This window comes from Pteropus medius, unplaced genomic scaffold (genome assembly GCF_902729225.1).
Source record: "Pteropus medius unplaced genomic scaffold, Ma_sr-lr_union100, whole genome shotgun sequence".
NCBI classification, from domain to species: Eukaryota; Metazoa; Chordata; class Mammalia; order Chiroptera; family Pteropodidae; genus Pteropus; species Pteropus medius.
The window spans coordinates 9,996,798-10,017,657 of NW_024351729.1; the positions used below are offsets into that span (position 1 = coordinate 9,996,798).

The window sequence follows — 20,860 nt, forward strand, 5'->3', positions numbered from 1 at the left end:
CTGTTGGCCCCGCCCCCTCGCCTTCTAATGATGTAGTTTCGCCTCTGCCCCGCCCCCACGCTCGAAGACCCCGCCCCCCAGCTGCCTGGCCCTGGGGCGGGAGGCGGGGCCGCGACCCTGGGGTCGGGGTGGGGCGAAACCCGTCCCGGGAGATTGCCTGGGGCTGGGGCAGAGTTCCAGGCCGACGGTCCCAGTCCGGGTCGCGCCGGCCTCCTGCGCCCCGCGGCCCGCTCTGGGAGCGGGTCTTGTGCCCTCGCCTTGCCCCTCGGCTGACCGGGCTCCTAAGCCCGCCCAGGCCCAGTACAGCTGGCCGCTTGAGGACAGTCGCTAGCCGTGATCGCCGCCAGGGTAATGAGGGGAGGCCGGGTCCGGGAGGGGAAGATCTAGGGGCCGGTCAATACCAGAGGGAGCACGCTCGGTCCGCGCATGCCGCGGGAAACCCGGGGCTGGACCTCGCCTCCGGGTCTTGAGCCCGGTCCGGCGTGGCTAGCGGCCCCTGCACCCCTGCGACTCCGGCTCTGCCCTGAGCTGCGGGCCACGCGGTGGTGGAGGCACCTGTATGCGAGGCAGGCAGTGCCGGCCAGGTGCGCGGGTCGAAGCTGCCTGCAGCGCTGTCTCCCCCAAAGCTCTCACCTTTGGCCGCGCTCACGAGTCTGGTGGAGTTTCCAAACACAAGACACCCTCCAGCGCCAGCTCCAAGTGCCACCTTCTGCGAGTTCGCTACAAAGTCCCCTCAAAGCAGGCCTAGGAAGAAACCTTTACAAAAGCAAATGCTCAAGCTTCGTTTTGTCCTCGATATTTAAGTTCAGCGTTGTGTTTTTCCCTCGTGGGTTTGTATTGTACAGTACTTTATTCCTCAAAACTTGATAGGGATTGTGACACAGCGTCTGCCTAGCACAAAGCACACAGTAGGCGTTCAGTAAATACTTTTTGAAAACATGACTCATGATACTAAGTTTGGAAAATTCTACTGAGTTGTGTCACTATAATTTTTGAGATATGGGTTTCCAAGATCACTTTGAAAATTACAGTAATTTTAAAACTCAGCAGAGAGTTAAAGCAGGTGGTTTTATTTTTTATTTTTTTATTTTTATTTTTTGCATTCCCTATAACAATGGACTCTTTTGGATGATTAACTCAAAACCCGAGTTCTGTAAATAGACGCAGCCCCTGATTTTCACAGTGTCAGCCTTTCGGGTTAAAGTCTTCAGATGAACCATTTTATTATAGAACAAATTTAAATTATTTATAAAGCTTTATTCTAATTAGCTTTTTAAATACAAGCGCAAGTGACCACACCGATTTACTTATGCATACATTAATTAGAAACAGGCCTCTGAAATACAAATTTTAAAAAAGTATTTTTATATTCATACCTAGTGAAAGAGCACGCAGAGAAAATTATGACAGCAAATCACCCCCCTCCCAGCCCTTACTAGGTGCAGCTGCTGCCCTGACCTTAAAATGTCTTGTAAAATTATCTCTTAATAATCTTGCATATCTAAAGCAAAAACCTCTGGAATTAAACCCCATGGGGACAACCTCTTTAGTATTAACAATTCTCACAGATTGTACCCGTTTCTTTTGAGTTTTTCTGAAAAATAGGTAATGTAACAGTTTAAAGTTTTTATTGTTTAAGAAAGAGCTTACTGATATTAAGTGGAAAAAGCAGGAAAAAAATTCTAATAACCAGAAAATTTAGTTAATCATGATGTCCCTAGTCTTTCTGCTTGTGAGATGGTAAGCTTACAGGTGGTCAGGGCCTTATGTGCATGACGACCAGTGAGTATCCCCAGTGCCCAGCACAGTGCCTTATCCATAGCAGCCATTCATTAAACAACTGCAGAATGAATAGTTGGCTGTTTCGCATTATAGTATGACTTTCTATGTGTATATGGTTTCTTAATTTGTTTGCTTATTTCCTTAGAAATGAACATTTTACTGCATCACAGGTATTAACATTTTCTTGGTTATGGAAACATTGCCAACTAGCTTTCCAAATGAGCCATCCCATTTTGCATTGATATAATTGAGTGTGCCTTTTAGAGCAAGAACTTATCCACTCAAGTTCTTATATTGATACAGTGTTTGGTAGTTACCAGTACTTTCAGATGAAGTAACTCATTTGATCTCAATCACTCTGGAAGATGAGCAGGGCAGGCATTGCATTCCTCCTTTCCAGCGCCTTAAATCAATGATAGTGAATGGCAGATGACGAAATAATCATACTCTTTCAGTTTCTTCTTCCCATTCTCTACCTTTGGTTTGAACATCCTGAATAAATTCACATCTTTCCTGAGCAGTAAAATTGGGTACCACTCTATAATATCTATGGTTTACAAAATTTTCCTTTTCTTTCTCATTTTGCTCAGATATTTGCAGAGGCCTTGCTCAAACTTGAGGAATTAATTAAAATGAAATAGTGAAGCACAATTTATATGAAAGAGAAGATATTATATTGATTAGGTGTAAGGAAACAAACACCCAGGCACTAGCAAGTTTAGAACATTAGGAAAGATCTGGAAACTTTTGGTGGTGCTTTTGTAGTTCCTGAATCTGAAGCAGTAACTATTTTAAATCTCTGAATCTGTTGCAGAGTCTTCAGAAATTATTGAGAGTAATTCTTTATTAGTGGAAGTAGACAGGGATTAGTTGAATAATAATCCATATATCTTTCATATCTGTCAGTACATTACAAGAATATAATTAAGAACTAAATATCATAAGGTTAAAATATTCAACCTACAGAGAATAATACTTTCACGTGCACACTGAAAAAATTTTCTTTTTTTAAAAACATGGCAACAAGAAAATGTTATGAATTTCTAGTCTGTTACTAATCTTGATTCTTCCCAATTTTGCTGGTCAGGGATGGTTTAATAGGTAATCTGATCAGGAAGTTTTGGAAACCTCGAAGTTTACTTATAAGTGGAATTGTTGGAAATTCTTGGGGCATATTTATAAGTGGCACTATTTACATCAAAAGTGGGTCTAACATTTCTGTATTGCTTTCACCTTTGCTTAGGATCCTTTAAAAAAGTAGTACAGAAAAGATGGAAGAACAGATGCAGGTATTCGGAGGCTTTGAAAATATTCAGAACCTCCTTTCAGTTTCACTGTGCCTTTCTGTTGTGATGTCAGATCCCAAGTAAACAGAAATGCTTTAAAAGACACTTTTCAGGAATGTCTCCAGTCTTTGTAAGGAATAGCTGCCTAAATATTGTGTGGGTTTATGGCAACTAGTTCTTCAAGGAATGTTTATGTAAATTTCAATTATTTTGCTTTTGTTTTTTTCAGTAGAATATTTCTATATCTTGAAGATAAGGCAAAAATCTTCTCTGTAATAGATGGATTTTTATCAGTTTCTGTGAACTAAAGCGATTCAATGTCTCTTCTGGTAAGTTTTTGTTAATGTGGATCTAATTTTGTGCCATCAGAGTAATTAGATGTTAATGCCGAACCATAAAAGGCAGATTCCGATGGGATAGTCTTAGGCTCTGAGATGTTAAGAAATGAGTTAAATTCTCATTCAGTTTTTGTCTCTTCAAAAAAGAGGTTCTCTTATACTTTTTTGATATACTCATTATTCTGCTTCTTTGACCCCTGCCCACTTTTTCTCATATATATACTGTACTTAGATATGTCTCTCTCATCCAGTTAACTATGCCTTATCCTTTAAATCTTTAAATCCATCTTACAAATTTTCATCGTACTAAAGACAAGCGAAATAGTATTAAAAGTAACCCCTTGACTTAACAGCAAGACAAAAAACATTTGGATCAACATATAGTATGATATATAGGTACCAACTTGTTTTCTGTTTATTTTAGATCCATGGGATCTGCTTTAGATTAAGTTTACTGAACATTTAGGATGTTCACCGTGTCTTATGTAGAATACGATACTTGAATATTTGAATTATTATATTAAAGCAGTGATCTTTTAGAAAGTGATGGGTGCATTTGGATGATGATTTGTAATTTACAAATACTTTCATACATTATATCTCTTTCAGTCTTCAAAATTGTGAGTGATTGGCAGGGCAGGTGGTATAATCCTATTTTGAGTTAGGCCCAAGATTGCAAAGAATTAGAGCCAGGGCTCAAACTTAGATCTGCCAATCAACTCCTTTATTTGCCAAGTCTGAGAGGCAGAACTATGAAGTTAGGAGACTGTATTATGTAGAAAATACAGAATATGTTTACTTTTTGTTTAAAGTATAGTTTTTCTACTTAAAAGTGGGAGCTTTCTATATCTGGAAAATACATTGAGATGAAATACCTACCTCATTTTTCAAAGCAAGTATCAGCAAACTTTTTCTGTAAGGGGCCAGATAGTATTTGTATGCTATATGGTCTCTGTTAAATTACTCTTCTTTTATTCCAGTGTGAAAGCAGCCATAGGCCATATGTAGATGAATCTGTGTTCCAGTAAATTCTTATTCACTAAAAAATATGGATCAGTTTGATTACGTAAGATGAACAATTTTATAACAATTTGTAAGTTGGATGAGATATAAAAGGGCATTTGATAGATGAAGATCCTGAGATTCAGAAGGCTGCATGGTTGCCCAGGGCTTCCAAATTTTGCAAAAAGGATATCTTAATCTATTATTACATAATTATGGATTTTGTGATTTATATTCATTCAATTTGTTAATAATTTTACTTTAAATGATAGTCTTCCTGAAACGATGAAATATTTAGAATTCTTTGAATGAAAATATTTATGTTTTTTACTAAATGAGATATTTATACAACTGAGATAAAGTCGATATTTTTACTTATGAAGTATTCCTCCTCATTCAACTTTTACCCTTTGCTTGAAAGCTAAAAAATGGTGTTTTCAAAGGAGCAGCATAAGTAAAATATTTTCCTTTAGATTCACCAGAGTATAACTGCTTTTCACATGGCTATTATGATAATGGATTAAAAAAATCACATTCTAAAATATTTTGGAGGAGCTTTCTCCTGGATGGTTTTAAATCATCATACTGCCTAAAAGAGATCACCGTATAGATTTTTCATGAGCTATTATATTCATCAGCATCCAATTGATTCAATGTGGATATAAAAATGTTTTGAAGGATAAAATATGACTATTTTGTAATTCTTTTTTTTATAACCCAGGCAGCTAATGAACATGCTCACATTTTTTAGGAGGGAACAGCAAAAATATTCTGCCTTGTAATACTGGCTGGTTTTAGCTGTCTTCATATTCAATAGTGACCAGTTTCTTGCACTGTGAAAATTTTATATAAGATATTGAAATGGAAGTCTACCATGTTTATAAAATGTTTTCTTTATAAACTGAAAGCATGGATCATACTCTTACTTTGAAAGTAAATCAGGGTCAATTTAAGTTTTAATAAATAGCCCAATATGTCTTAAATTAACTTCTCTTTCATCAAAAAAAGTGATGGGCCTTTTTTAGAGAGAAAGGCTTTTTATATGCTTGAATGTCTTTTGATTAGCTGTGGTGGCACCCCCCCCCCCCCCAAGACTACTTCCAGGTTTGGTGATTTGCTAGGAGGACTTGCAAAACTTGGCATATAGTCAGTCATACCCACAACTAAGATTTATTATAGCAAAAGGATACAAAGCAATATTATCAAAGGGAAAAGGTACATAAAGTGAATTTTGGAGGAAACCAGGCATAAACTTCCAAGAAGCCTTTCCAGTGTGGTCACATAGGATGTGCTTAATTCTCCCAGAGCTGTGACAACGTGTGAAATATTGCTTACTAGAGAAGCCCATGAGAAACTCATTCTCAACATTGTTAACTTCTGTTCTTCGGGGGCAAGTTTTACATAATAACAATGGGGATATATATAAAATTATTTTGATAAAATTAATAAGGTATACAGACTATCTGAATTCAACTTAAAATAATCAGTAATTCAGGCTAACTGGGAAAATGGTTGGTTTGATTAGGTGAAAAATTCTGGCATGTTTTATTTATTCATTTATTTTCTGGCTCCCACACTTGGTTTTGTTAATTCTTTAATGTCACCACATATTTGATCCCTTTTACCCCATCTCCCAGACATATTTTAAGAGAAAGGATGTTTGATTACTAATGTTCATATAAAAATGAGTGTTCATGACATGCTTGAAAATAATTTATTATGAAAATCTCTTTCATACAATTTGTTTATACTTTTCATTCGACATGTCCTTTCTTCCTAAATGCTATAAGGCCAACTTCACTCCACTAATTGATGATGAGATAAATCATATGTAGGTGTTACATTTCTTTATGGGCTATATGTGATAATAGGATCATGAGTTAAAATGCAGGAAAATGTAAATTGTGATAGTGAACTAAGTCTTTTAATTTGCTTTGAGTTGAAGTTAAAGATGTTTATCACTTTAAGAAACAAAAGTGGTTCCAAATATACTCAATATGTGGTTTAATGTGGATAAAAATGGTTCCTACACTTAAGAAAAACTGAGGATCAAAATTAAAAAGGATTTTAATAAGTACAGCAGAATAATCTTTAGCTAACTATTCAGAAAAAAACTGCCAAGTCGATGAAAGGTTAAATATTAATACCAGCTGTAAAAATGAATTTATACCATCACCTCCAGAAGGGAGGACAAAGATTAGAGATAATGCCAAGTATAGCAGATATTAAATTTGTCTTCTGTGCATCCACCTGCCTCTCCTTTCTTTTCCATACTATGTACCTCCAGGTGTGGATCCTGGCTTCAGTTTCAGGCTCTTGCATGCCACCCTTTCCCTTTGCTCCTCACCCTGGTCACCAGATCTTTTTGTATCCACATACCACCCCTACTTATCTTATGACTCATTTTTCACTTATTTAATCCATTTCTGAATTTCCAGGATTGTTTCTGTGCTTCACGAACACAAGTTGAATCACTCAGACCAGAAACACAGTCTGAAACCAGTATCCATCAATACTTGGTAAGAAAATGATTGAGTATAATTAATACTCCTTTGCCTTCTGTAGTACCATTCACTCCTATTCCTCCTATATCTCTTTTCTTTACAGTATATTTTACTATTTATTCTTCCCCTACTCCTGTTACTCTCCAGAAATCTATAATTGACCTCTTCTCTTCTGCCTAAACCAGCTTTCCCTGAGCGGTCTCTCCTATTTCTATGGCTTCAGTTGCTCAGATTTCAGATTGTCCTCAAGCTACCTCAGGTTTTCCTTCAGGTTATGAGGAGACCCTGGCATCAGTCGGACTGATGATTCTCAAATTTTTACCTGCAACCCTGGATTCTTCCTGAGCACCAGAGGGTCTGTAGAATCCCTCAGATTAGGGTTTTCAAAGGCATCTCTATGAAGTTTGAGTAAAACCTTAATGTTTACTCACACTTCACCAACCCATTGTATTTCCTGCTTTGACTAATGAAAACACATTTACTAGTCACTAGAAACTATGGAGTTATCCTCTGCCTCTTCCTCTGCTCCCATATCTAGTTTACATACCAAGTCTTATGAATCTGTATCTGAAATGCCCTTGAGTCTATTCCCTCCTTCACCTGATCACTGCTGCTACTCAAACCTCATCATCTCTCACCTAGACTATTGCAGGTAAACTCATTGTCTCTAGTTTCCTACACACACACATAACCTTTCACCACTCAGATCAGTATTCAACACTGTTAGCAATACAGGTCTGCCGTGTCACTTTCCAGTTTTAAAACTTTCATTGGTTTCCAAAGCCTCTGGGATAAAGCCTAAACTTTTTTTTTTCTTTTTGCATGCAAGAAGTTTATTGGGAAGTCCTCCTCACCAACACTTGTGAGGGGTGAGGGAGGCAGAGTTGGTTGTACCCAGGAAATCTGAATAGAGGCCTTAGCCGGTCCAGTGAGCATCTCTGGAGCTGGCATGGCTGTACCTAAATGACCTAGTTATCCAAGGGCTCTGGGCAATTTTACTCCTGTATCCATCAGTCTTAAATACAGGCTGCCCCCAGGGAAGTGCTGTAACTCTGGGCAGGGCAGCAGCTTTCTGAAGAGGGTATTTCCCTTTACAAGACTCAGTTGTCCTGGTAGTTGGGGAGATGAGTGCCGCCATTCTTAAAGGAGATCTGGCTGTGCACCATAGTATCCACCACAGGGAGAATCAGTTTGTCAAGGACAAATGTTACTGAGTCTTAGGTTATTAGTAGAGATTTTCCAGGTGGGTGAAGGGGAAGGCCTAAATTTAGCATGGTATAAGGAGTGGTTGGAACATGTCTTAATTTTCGAGTTTTATTTCTTGCTACTAAGTCTTAGCACATACTCTTCTTTCTGCTTGAAATACCCATCTTCCTTTTTTACCTCTAAAATTTCTTCTCATTTGTAGAGTTGGCTCAAATGTCACATCTTTGAAGCTTTTCCTCATACCTTTTATTACATTATGCTCCTACATATCTTAGACATTCCCATAAAAGCATTTACTATACTATCTCACAATGATTGATATCTCTCCAGTTATAACATGATCCCCATCAAATAGGCATCCTATCTTTCTCATCTTTGTCTCCTCTGGGCAATGCTTGATGTAAATAATATTTAAAGAAACGTACTTGGGAATAAATATTATTCTTGGATCTTCCTCCTCCACTTCATCCTTACTTTATACTATAATTTTTACAACAAAATGGAACCCTCCTTGCAAATGGCTTGTTTCCTACAAAGTAAGGTAATCCCATTTAATCCTGTTTATAAATTTATTCTGATCCTATCCTCAGCTGGCTTCTTTTTTGTCATTTCACATTTTACTTACTAACACTCTAAAGTCTTCCAGTTACCTGTCTTTTTCTATAGTAGGATGTAGCATCTGATCCTAGTTTTCATTCAGGTATTACCCTTTAGATTGAGATAGTGTCCAGAGAGTAAAGTATCTGTTGTTATCTCCTTGCTGTTGCTGCGAAAGAGGCCTAGAACTCAGAAGTCTTCCACAGGCATTGCTGTGTGTGTGTGTGCGTGTGTGCGCGTGTGCGCGTGTTTCCAAAATTCATGTGATATAAAATTTATCATTTTAACCATTTTTAAGTGTACAGTTGAGTGGTATAAAATACATTAATAATGTTATGCAACCATCACCACTATTCATCTTCATAACTCTTTTCATCTTTTAAAACTGAAACTCTATACCTATTAAAGAATTCTCTCTCCCTTCCCATCCCCTGCCAACCACCATGCTACTTTCTGTCTCTGTGACCTTAACTACTCTTAGTACCTAATATAAGTGGAACTATACTGTATTTGTTTTTTTCTGACTGAGTTATTTCACTTAGCATAATATTCTCAGGGTTTATTTGCATTGCAGTATTGCATAATTTCCTTTTTAAAGCTGAATAATATTCCATTGAATGTATATACCACATTTTGCTTATTCATTCATGTGTTGATGAACACTTGGTTGCTTCCACATCAAGCTATTGTGAATAATACTACTGTGAACATGGTTATACACATATCTCTTCAAGACTTTGTTTTTTTTTGCTTTCTAATTCTCTAGTCATCAAATCAAAAAGAGAAAGGTTAGTTTGGGATGATTTACTCTTAGTAAACCTATGCTGTCTTTTCGTGATTATCATGTTAAGCATCCATAATTCACCTATCTAGTAATTTGATATCAGTCTTTATTGGGCAACTTCATCAAGCTGGTCCTTGGTAGTTTTCTTCCCCCCACTTTTTTTTTGAAAATTGGGTCATCGTTTGACTATTTCCATTATGGTTTCTTGTCTGAGTTCTACTATGTCTGCAAACTTAATACCCTGGATGCAATTGTCTTTGACCTAGAGGTTTGAACCTATTTAAAACAACCTGTTTTAGACTTCAGCTATTTATTTACAACATATACACTCTTTCTAGTTTAAAGAAGACTATTTTCTCTAATGGAGAAGATGGAAGCAAAGTACAGGTTGATTAGTCTGATTTCAGTCTATCTTTTGGTGACCTTATTCCATTTTTCAAGCAGTAAACTGTAAGACTCAGTTCATTCTGTTCCCTTGCCTTCCTGACAGTCTTATAGGTTATCACTTTAAATTTTAAAAAAATTGTTACATGCTCTTCTATCTCTTCTGTGTGTTCTTTACATCTGAGTTTATTTGAAGACTGCCTGTTCTAAAGAAATTAAATTGATTTATTTAGATTTCTTTTTTCTTCTTCTTTGAGATTATTTCCAATTGTATAGTAGAATTTCTTTTTACAATCCTTCATCCCTCTTGAACAATATTCACCTTTATTCATCTTTAGCCATGACCTTATAATTATATTTTTTCTGCTCTCTCAAAAGTTTAGGGAACATGTAGAATCAAGAATGTAAAAAGTAGTTAGCACAATTCCTAGCACATAGTAATATCATTCTAACTCTCATCTTTTTTCTCTCTACCCTGGTGGTAGCAGTAAGATTCCTACCATCTGTTGGTGCCTGTAAAGGCTCCTAAGTGTCTTTTGGATACTGGTGTCCTTTGGGAGATCCTCCTGGCTATCATATGACATCAGTGATGTCGGCCTCTTCTTTCTCCTGTGTGCATGTTATTTCACTGCCACTGAGAGTGGTGCAAACCTAGCTGTCTGACTCCAAAGCACCTCTTTGAGACACCCCATATTGGTATATGATCATTAACTCAGGAGGTCTATACTGTGTTCTCCCATCTCTTGATGTTTAATTTCTTTCTGATCTCTCTTCTGATTAATTTCATCTTGTGAAAAAAACCTCTTCAGCAATTTTAATAGATGCAGTGTGGAAATCGTTCCTTGACTGTTAACACCTCCTCTAGCTGAGCAGGTACCTCTATTTTTAATGGATATAACTGGTGACCACTTGAAGCAAGTGCATGAGCACGGACTGTCTTTCACGGGTCTCTGCATCTCTTCCCTTGATATATTTGTTAGATATCCTGAAGAATTAATAGCCATTCTTAGTAACTCCTAAAAATGTTTACTGAAAATTGTGCTTGAAAATATTCTTTGCTACCTATAAATCTGTTTTTTCTGCCCTCTCCTCCTTTACAGGCTGATAGCTTTTTAACTAATATCAATTATTAGCAATTGTAAACTCTTTTTTGGATCTTAAAACAGTGTCTTAAGCCACCTTTCAGTGCCTTCTTACTAAGCACTTATGTGTTTAAAAATATATTTGTATTTTATATTGCGGTAGGGGACCAAAAAAGTTTATATCTGTTTTGTTTTCATCTTTTTAAAACAATGCAGGTTGATGAGCGAACCCTTTCCTGGTTGCCTCCATCTACTAGAGCCAGTGAAGTGATCTGTTCCACCAATGTTTCTCACTATGAACTCCAAGTGGAAATAGGTAATAATCCTGGCTTTCACATAATTGATCCTTCAGTGTTAGAAATGAAATTGATTACACAAGGAACTTTTCAATCATAGTCCTTTAACCAAGTTAGTTTCTTTTAACTTAAAAACTTACTTAAAATCCCATTTGTAGTAGAAACCTTTCTCAGTTAAGTTTGGAACAGTGCGGGTTGTTGTTTATAGCCTTATACATGTGAAACATTTGCTCTGAGTGTTCAGAAACATCTATTAAGTACTACGAACAGGTGCTATGTTGGGTGCTAGGGATATAAAGCCATGTAAACACTTGAGTTCACGTTCTCTCTGGGAAGATAGCCTTGTTTTATGCACTGGAAGATACTCTAGTAGAGGTGTGCTCAGTGTTAGGAGCATCCAACTCTCTACCTCAGTCAAGAAAGATAGCAAAGAGGGGCTGGATCCTGAAGGATGAGGAAAAGTGCTACATGTTCTAGTCAGGGTGTTTGTTACAGATAACAGAAAACAATCCTAACACAAAAGAGGAATTTTTTGAACAATATTGCTAACTCACAGAATTATTGGCTAGCAAAATAAATAGGCTTGGAAGAAGCCAAGAGAAGCTATGTTACCGGAACCATGCCAGGGCCATGGCATAGGAGCAGCCTAGGTAGTGTACTCTCTAGTGCGGTACTGACAGCATCAATGTAGGACCCCACTGCAGTGAGTTCTGACTGCCTCTGCTTCCTTATGTCACTCACTCCATCCTCCAGTTGACCAAGTTTAGGTCATTGACCCTCCCATGCCAGGGTGAAGGAGACAAAGAGAGAGTAAGGATCTGACCTTTTCTAAAATAGCATGAGGGTGGAAATGACCTAAAATTAGAAAGGAGGTTCAGATGGTATCACTTTTAAAAAGATAAAAAATATTAATTCATTAGATGACTGAGGAAAGATGGTTAGAAAGGGACTACCACACAGTTGCTTAGACGTGGGAATAAGGGGAGAGTAGGCAGTTGTAGGAGATAAACCTGGAAAGGGAGGTTCAGAACACATTGAAAGTTTTTGTATGGTGAATTTAAAAGTTCAGACCCATTCAGCCCTTACAACTTACCCACTTCATTACTCAAAGGATTTAAGGCAAAAGTTTGGAATTTTTCCTCTCCATGCTAGAAAGATATTGTGGAATAGTGGTGATGGTAATAATAGTATCTAAGAGGCATTATGCTGAACGGTTTATATGTAATTTTTCTTTTCACCCTTTTACCGCTCCCATTTTTCAAGTAAGGGTACTGAGGCTCTGAGAATTTAAGTAACAGTCATATAGCTAGTGATCTGAAATAAACTTTTCTGACTATGGGGTCTGAGCTCTCAGCTGCTGCCCTGTAGTACTGTCCTATTGCTGAAATGCTGACTTTAGAAGGACAGCTCGCAGCAGTTCAGGCAGTAGTCTGGAAGATGTAGCAGATCACTCATCACCTGAAGTATCATCCTCATCACCTGAGTTTTTAAAATTGCAATGCCTATATCCCACCACAGGCCTATTGAATCAAAATTTCTGGTGAATGGAGGCTTTGGCTTTTGAAGTCGTTCCTTCAGTAATTTTGATGCACACCCTGGTCGAGAATACAGGGCATAGTGAGGAAGTCACTGTATCTGTCCAGGGAAAGAGGACAGAAAGTGATGCTGACACTAAAGGGATGAATTTAGTGACTGGAGAGAGGGAGGGAACTAATGTTTATTAGGTGCCACTCCAGGTGTTTTACATTTTAAAAACTGACATCAAATGCTGGTGAGTGTATCAAGCAACGGCAGCTTTTATACATTGCTCTTGGGAACACAAAATGGTTCAGCCACTTTCAAAAACAATTTGGCAACTTCTTATAAGGTTATACATACATGACCCAGCAGTCACACTCACCGGTATTTGCCAAAGAGAAATGAAAACATGTCTACTTAAAGAATGCTTTTAACAGCTTGATTCATAGTCTTCAAAAACTAAAAAAATTCAAATTGTCGACTTATGAGTGGATAAATTGTGATAATAATCCATAGGGTGAATTATTACTAAGAAATAAAAAATAACTTACTACCGAAGCATACAGCAACATGGATGAATCTCGAAAGCATTAAGCTAAAAAGGAGAGGAGCCAAACACAAAAGACGACATTCTTTATAACACTTTATACAACAAAAGTTATATCATTGTTTGCCAGGGACTGGGAGTGGGTGTAGGGCCCTGCTGAATAGCATTCCATTGTTTGAATATATCACAATTTGTTTATCAAATCACAATTTTAATAGTTATAACAGGTATGTAATGGTATATGTTGTTGTGGTTTTAATTTTCATTTTTCTGTCTTGAGCATCTTGTCATGTGCTTATTGGCCATTCCTATATCTTCTTTTATAGATCTATAAACTTTTTAATTGAGTTTTTTGTTATTATAGAGTTGTTAAGAGTTATTTATATACTCTGGATTAAATCTTGTGGATTATAAACATTAATACTTTTAATCAGTGGCTTGCTTTTTCATTTTCTTAACAGTGTTTTCTTGAAGAGCAGAAGTTTTTAATTTTGATGAAGTCCAAATTATCAGTGTTTTTCTTCTTTGATTGTTAACACAAGTTTTATGTCTGATTATAGGAAGAGGATTTGACAACTTGACTTCTGTCCATCTTGCACGGCATACGCCTACAGGAACACTGGTGACTATAAAAATTACAAATTTGGAAAACTGCACTGAAGAACGCCTGAAAGCTTTACAAGTAACAATATGAAAAAATAATGCATTTCATGTACTATGTCTATCTGAGGAAGAATTTCTTTCCCCAAATTCATAGTTTCTGGTAGAGAAAGGTAGATTTCTTTTAATAAACATACAGTTACAGAATTGGAAAGAATACTTGGAAGCCAGATCCATAGAAGAATAAATATAATCAAACTGTAGCTACTCTAAATCCCTTCAAATGAATATCATATTCAAAATGCTGGTCTGGAGATTTATAAAACCCCTAGTCGGTCCAATCACAAATAGTCATATAGGGAAAAAAAAAAAAAACGTTTCTTTTTCATTCGGTTGAGTAAAATTAACTTCTGAATTGATAAATCTTAACAGAATTGCATTTCAGGAATAATATAATACCATTTTTATTGTCACTAATCATTTTCGATATAGAGAAAGGGTTTTGTTTTGATATTGTCTCAATTTTTAAAATATTTGTATGTGCACATGTATATTGCACAGAAAAAAAGATTGGAAGAAATGATACAAAAATGTTAACAGTGATTCTCTTTGTGATGTAGTATTATCAGTGACTTTTATCTTCAAATTTTTATATAATTTTAAATGTTTCTATACTGAGAACATAGAATAGTTAATAAGAGTATGGCCTCTGGAGTCAGATCGTGTAAGTTCCCATCCCACGTTCACTTCTTTTATTATGTGCTCTTGGACAAATTTTCTAACTTATTTCTAAGTATCCTTTTCTGTAAAATGGGAATCATGATATCACAGACTTCATGTAGTGGTTGTGAGATTTAAAGAGATGACAGCACTAAGAACAGTGGTTAGTACTAATAAGTTCCACTGTTAGCTGCTATCTTCATCATAAGGCAAAAAAGGTTGTTTTTAAATGTATTGTGTCTTATGTCTATCCTAGAAATCAGTGATTCTATCCCACTTTTTCCGGCACCCCAATATTACAACTTATTGGACTGTTTTCACTGTTGGCAGCTGGCTTTGGGTTATTTCTCCGTTTATGGCCTATGGTAAGAAAACTCATTTTAGACAAAATAACTCATAGTTTAGCCTGGATGCTATAATTATAAGTAGGATCTTAGATTTATGATTCATTACTTTTAATTTATAAATCTAATGGCCGATTCTGGATTTTATGATATATATCTAAATCTGGTTCATGTTGCTACAGCCGTGCTACCATGAATAAGCCCGATCTCATCTGATCTCAGAAGCTAAGCAGGATTGGGCCTATTTAGTACTTGGATGGGAGACCACGTAGGAAGACCAGGTGCTGTAGGCATAAAACAAACAAACAAACAAATAAGGGATCATAAGCTGACAAGGTCCTTGCAATCTGTGAGGTCAATCAAGTGTGGCCTCACCTAAAAAAAATAAATAAATAAAATTAAAATAAATCTGGTTCATGTTGAATTTTAGTCTTCAGAAAAAAGGAGAATGGGGCTGATGGTCAGTGAACCACCACTGCTTCTCCAAGAAGCCCATGCCTTTGAACAAGCTGTCTCTTCCCTTCAGTTTCCTTTCTCTCAGTGGAGAGTTACCATTATTTTTTAAGCATTATTCTACCTGTGCACACCATTTCCATCCCTATTTCTCTGCATTGTAAATTTATTTCTTTGCATTGTAAACATCTGCGTGTGTACCTGTCTCCTTCACAGGACTGGATCTTCTTGAGGGCAGAATCATGTATGTATTTTTCATTTTAGGGTACCCAGGTGCTGATACAGAACCTCGCAAAAAGTAGTGCTCAATAAGTGTGTTGAATAAATAGATCTTAGAACTTTGATTTTTAGGACAGCTTTTGTGAATTTTCTCAAAAACTTATATATATAATATATATTAAAAATTAGATATAGATTTATAATATATATACACACATATGTACAATATGTATTTTTTTGAGTAATACTGAAAATTGTTAATTCTCTTTCCTAATCTCGTGTCACTAGAAAATCTTTAAAGATGTTTGAAGGACAATAATCTTTGCATAGGAAAATGGTTAGACTCTAAAATGTAACAGAAGTGTGTGTGTGTGTATTTATGTAGGTTTATGGTTGAAAACATTTAAAACAGCTAAAAGCAAAATCACTCTCAGTGTTCATTTAAAGATTTCAGGGGTTTCTTTCAGGTTCAGCAAGTCAACTCCTGAGGACTTATTTTCCTGAAGGAATGAGTGAAACTTTAATAAGAAACATTCTCTTTGGAGCAGTGAGAGGGTTGAACTATCTGCACCAAAATGGCTGTATTCACAGGTATTTACTTAGTTGTATTTTACAAAATGAAAGAATTTAAGTGGAAGAAATCTTTTAGAGAGCTTTTGGGTAGGAGCAGTTGATGGTTAGAAAGAAGGAATAGGAAATTTGTAAATAAAAATTGAGGGAAGAAGGTGTCAGTAGATACTGTAGATGCTGACGTTTTGTGTTCATTCACCACTTCTACTGTGCCATGCGCTGTGCTCAGCGCTGGGGTAAGCATCTGCCCCCCTGGAGCTCGAGCCTCAGTTGGATGAGGCATATAAGCTATAGGGAATGGAATTGGAATCCTACTGAGCTCTTTTTTTTTTTTTCTTAATCAAATAAGCTTCTTTATCTGCTTTTCAGCTTTTTGTCGTAATTATATCATATACAAATTGTAACTAAACCTTTCTTTGATTTCTTAAATATTTTGCCACACTTTAATATTATCATGCTAAATGTCAATCAATTCTCTTGTTACCAAACTGCAGATGCAGAAGTAATTGGCTGGATGTTAAAACAGTGCTGTTCTAAGATATATTGGGACTTTGTTTTCCTTTTTAATTAAGTTACTTTTAAATAAGCCTCTTTCTTTATTGTTTCAAGCTCTTTAAAGCTTTTTTCTTACTATTTGTTGTTTTTTAGTGGCGTTCTGCTTAACTGAAGATTTCTAACAGACTGTCTTCTAATTACTCAAGGTTTTATTATACTTTACCGGACTATCGGCCATCCTATTCTGTTTGTCTATTAGGAACTCAGTGCTCTGGATGAAAAACAGGGCTCTATTGTAATTTATTTGATAAAAGAAATAAGACATTCAAGACATATTTTTATAAATAATGTTAATACCATGAGAAACTGTCTTTTACTGGATAATATTGCATTTAAGTTATAACTTTATGCTTTAAATTTTATTTAATTGATTTTTTTAGACTTCTCCTCGGATGTTTTGCAATAGCATCCTAACATAGTGAAATTAATAATTTGAGTCCAAGTTTGAAAAAAAATATTAGCACTTCCAAAGATCATGTCGATGACAGTTACATCGACCTTGTTCTAATGCTGTATTAACTAGCCGAAAGGATTCCTTAATCCCCTGAACATATCCCACATACATATATATATATATATAACATAGCAGTGTGCTGCTATGTTATAAAGAGTATTTAATTTCCAAGAGCATATGTAGATTTGTTCTGACCAGATTTTTATTCTTTCTTCATTGGCCAATTTCCTAGTATTTAGGATTTTTTCTTTTTGTTCTAGGAGTTTTAAAGCCAGCCATATCCTCATTTCTGGCGATGGCCTAGTGACCCTCTCTGGCCTGTCCCATCTGCATAGTTTGGTTAAGCACGGACAGAGGCATAGGGCTGTGTATGATTTCCCACAGTTCAGCACATCAGTGCAGCCGTGGCTGAGTCCAGAACTACTGAGACAGGTCAGGTGTGGCCGTTGCATTGGGTTGTCTGTGCGTCTTGAGTGTCTTCTGAACTTGACTAAAGGACAATTGTGACCTTATATTTGGATTGGTGAATGGCCTGCTACTGTAAGACTTTTTCTCTTTCTTGTCAAAATTATTATGTTAGGAATCTAAAAATGTATACAATATATTAGATATAGCTTGATTTCCCACTTAGGAGTTTTTTCTTATTGTTTACCATCCGTTATCAAAAAAGCCCATATATGTAACTTTTTAAGTTATTTACACTAAAGGACTTCAAATTAATTGTTCTACAGGATTTACATGGATATAATGTAAAGTCAGATATTTACAGTGTTGGGATTACAGCATGTGAGTTGGCCAGTGGGCAGGTACCTTTCCAAGACATGCATAGGACTCAGGTAAATGCTACTAAAATCCCTGAACTACTTTCTTTTCGTATGATCCCTTATATTCTAGTTACTAACTGTTAAACATCTTTGTTGTAGACTCTTAGGATCTTTATTGTCATTGTTTTAATATTCTGCCTGAAGAGTAGTATCGAAGGAAATTTTTCTTTCTTTTAGATGCTGTTACAGAAACTGAAAGGTCCTCCTTATAGCCCATTGGACGTCAGTATTTTCCCTCAGTCAGAATCCAGAATGAAGAATTCCCGATCGGGTGTTGACTCTGGGATTGGAGAAAGTGTACTTGTCTCCAGCGGAACTCGCACAGTAAATAGTGAAAGACTGCAAACACCGTCAAAAACTTTCTCCCCTGCCTTCCTTAGCTTGGTTCAGCTCTGTCTGCAACAAGATCCCGAGAAAAGGTACTATGGTACACTTCTGAAAAGCATAAAACACATGCGTTGATATTTTATAGATGCTTTGTGAGCGTCCCTTCCCACTGAATTCAAATCTTTTATCAGTTTTTTGATCAAAAATCTATCGTCTACTCCAGATAATATCAATGCTAAAAACAAGCAGAGGCGACAGATGGGAAGAACACTAGATTCAAGGCCAGAAGACTTGGGCTCCAGTCTTAGCTTTATCATTTCCTGACCAAGGCACTTTGTAAAAATCGGTTATTCTGTATGGGCCTTATGTTAAGACACTTAGAAACTTCCAAGCAGTACAAAATGTTAGTGGCTGCTATTAAAATAATATAAATTATTATAATATATATTAGCATTAGTATTTTGGAAATAAGGTATGTCTTATCTTTTTTAGCCCCTTAATGCCTTGCACAAGCTTATAATTAGTGCTCAATAAATGTTGAGTTATGGACTAAATGAAAGATATCTCTAGAATTAATTCTTCCCATTAGTCAAAGATATAGCTGAGAACTGGGCCTCCTGACATGCATTATTTTTCCTTTTAATTTTTAGTATGGGGTTTTATAGCTTGAAACCTAATTTCAAATATAGTTTTACACCTAAAAATCTACATCCCAATATGAGCCCCCCCCCTTTTTTTTATATAACTTAAAAAATTTTTTTTCAGGCCATCAGCAAGCAGTTTATTGTCCCATGTTTTCTTCAAACAGGTAAGCTGATCTATCAACTTTTTGATAGTTTTTAAATGCTTTTAAATACTTTTTAAAAGTCACTTCATTTTGTTCACTTAATGGGATAGTTTGGTGGCCAAGGTTCTTAATAATACCTTTGTTGCGAAAGAAAGTTAAAAACAAAACTTTTTTGGTAATTCAGTTACAGACATTCTAATAATACATGTCCATTCGGCAAAACAGAATGAGTAAAAAACAATGGAATATCATCATGTGTTGTCATATCCTCAGTTTATATTTTAATTTAGAGACATTTTATCTTTCTGTATTGGCTAGAAATGATTTAAGGGCAAAATAATTCTGATAAAAATCAGTTTGGGCTGGCACTTCTTCCTGTTTTCAGATGACCAGAATCAAAGGCATTTTCAGTGAAAATACCTAAAAACAATTTTAAACACTTTTAATATTACTTCTTTAAAAGTTATTTATTGCCAACAAAATTAATGTATTGAATTTATGTGCCAACAGCCTTATTTTGAGTTTCTTTAACAGATGAAAGAAAAAAGCCAGGACTCAATACTTTCACTGTTGCCTCCTGCTTATCACACGCCATCAATAGCACTGCCTCCAGCGTCTCCTTGGACTGAGTCAGAGTGTGATTTTCCTGATGAAAAAGACTCAAACTGGGAATTCTAGGGCTGCCAGATCCTTTTATGTCCTATGTATTTGACACTTTCTCCCTGCTGCTTTTTCTTCTGTATACAAACACTAGAATTATACTTGAAGATACAGTTGCACTGGAGAATCTATCATTTAAAGCCACTCTGTTCAAAGCATGAGTTTATAGCCCCTTTGGTTAGTTCAGAGTGCTGTTACGACTCCAGGGAATTTAGAATTATTACTCTAGCCACATTTAGGGTCATCTATTCTCAGTTTTTTTCCCCAAAGCTGTGACTAATATCTCTTCTTGATCTCTAAATATAATTTTTGAGCCAGTTCATTTTTTCAGCATTTCGTTGCCCTCAGGGGAATGAGCCCTCAAACGACAGTGCTTCCAAGTAGATTTTTTACTTCCAGATTCTCTAGCCTTTTTGATCAGCTTTTGTTAGACCAACAGGCTAGTTTATCCTGGCCTCAAACCATTTTTTGGTAGCAGGGAAAACGTTTATAGTTTCCCATTTCCTTATGTTAATACTTAGGGTAATATCAAACTGAGCCTCACATTAAATGATTCACTTGAAATATGTATAGAAGTTGTGATTTGCTTTTTTTTTTAAAGGGCTAGTTAAAGTACCACTTTTCTACTTATGCAAATGATAGCTCCTAAATTCATGCACCCTGTGGGAGCTCAATAAAGATTTATTGAATTGAGTTTATGCGTTTATTTATTTTATTTGTGTGGTTTGACAGATTCTAATTTGTTTTGCCAGTGAATACTGTTTTTCAAAAAAAGTAAATTTATTTACATAACCTAGTGAATTGGGGGCATCCTGGTATTTGATTCAATGGAAGCAGATGTTCTGGCCTTTTATATGATTATTCTTGTTCCTGTAGGTGATACAACATATAAGGACATAGAGATCTTATTTCACGGTATTACCTTATTAGCAAAAGAGGGGTGCTGTGTCTCAAAGAGGATGTAGTTTGAACTGTGATAAATTGGGACCTTATTTAACATTACATTAAAAATTATTTTCAA

The 20,860-nt window shown here is 36.3% G+C and overlaps 1 protein-coding gene and 1 pseudogene across 5 annotated transcripts; both read left to right on the forward strand.

Moving 5' to 3' along the window:
• Positions 1-73: 73 nt before the first annotated feature.
• STRADB (STE20 related adaptor beta) lies at positions 74-20,532 on the forward strand. Of its 5 annotated transcripts, none has more exons than XM_039844444.1 (12): positions 74-348; positions 3,298-3,397; positions 6,847-6,927; positions 11,182-11,281; positions 13,887-14,008; positions 14,903-15,011; positions 16,130-16,253; positions 17,502-17,673; positions 17,973-18,077; positions 18,243-18,484; positions 19,158-19,200; positions 19,714-20,532. In XM_039844444.1, the coding sequence occupies exons 2-12, from the start codon at positions 3,386-3,388 to the stop codon at positions 19,855-19,857; spliced, it is 1,254 nt and encodes a 417-aa protein (XP_039700378.1). In that variant the 5' UTR covers positions 74-348; positions 3,298-3,385; the 3' UTR covers positions 19,858-20,532. The 5 variants fall into 5 exon arrangements, with proteins under 5 accessions (XP_039700378.1, XP_039700381.1, XP_039700380.1 ...); XM_039844447.1 differs by having other exon boundaries at positions 117-348; positions 19,690-20,532; XM_039844446.1 differs by having other exon boundaries at positions 117-348; positions 13,887-13,948.
• Positions 15,165-15,283, forward strand: LOC120587850 (uncharacterized; annotated as a pseudogene).
• Positions 20,533-20,860: the final 328 nt, after the last annotated feature.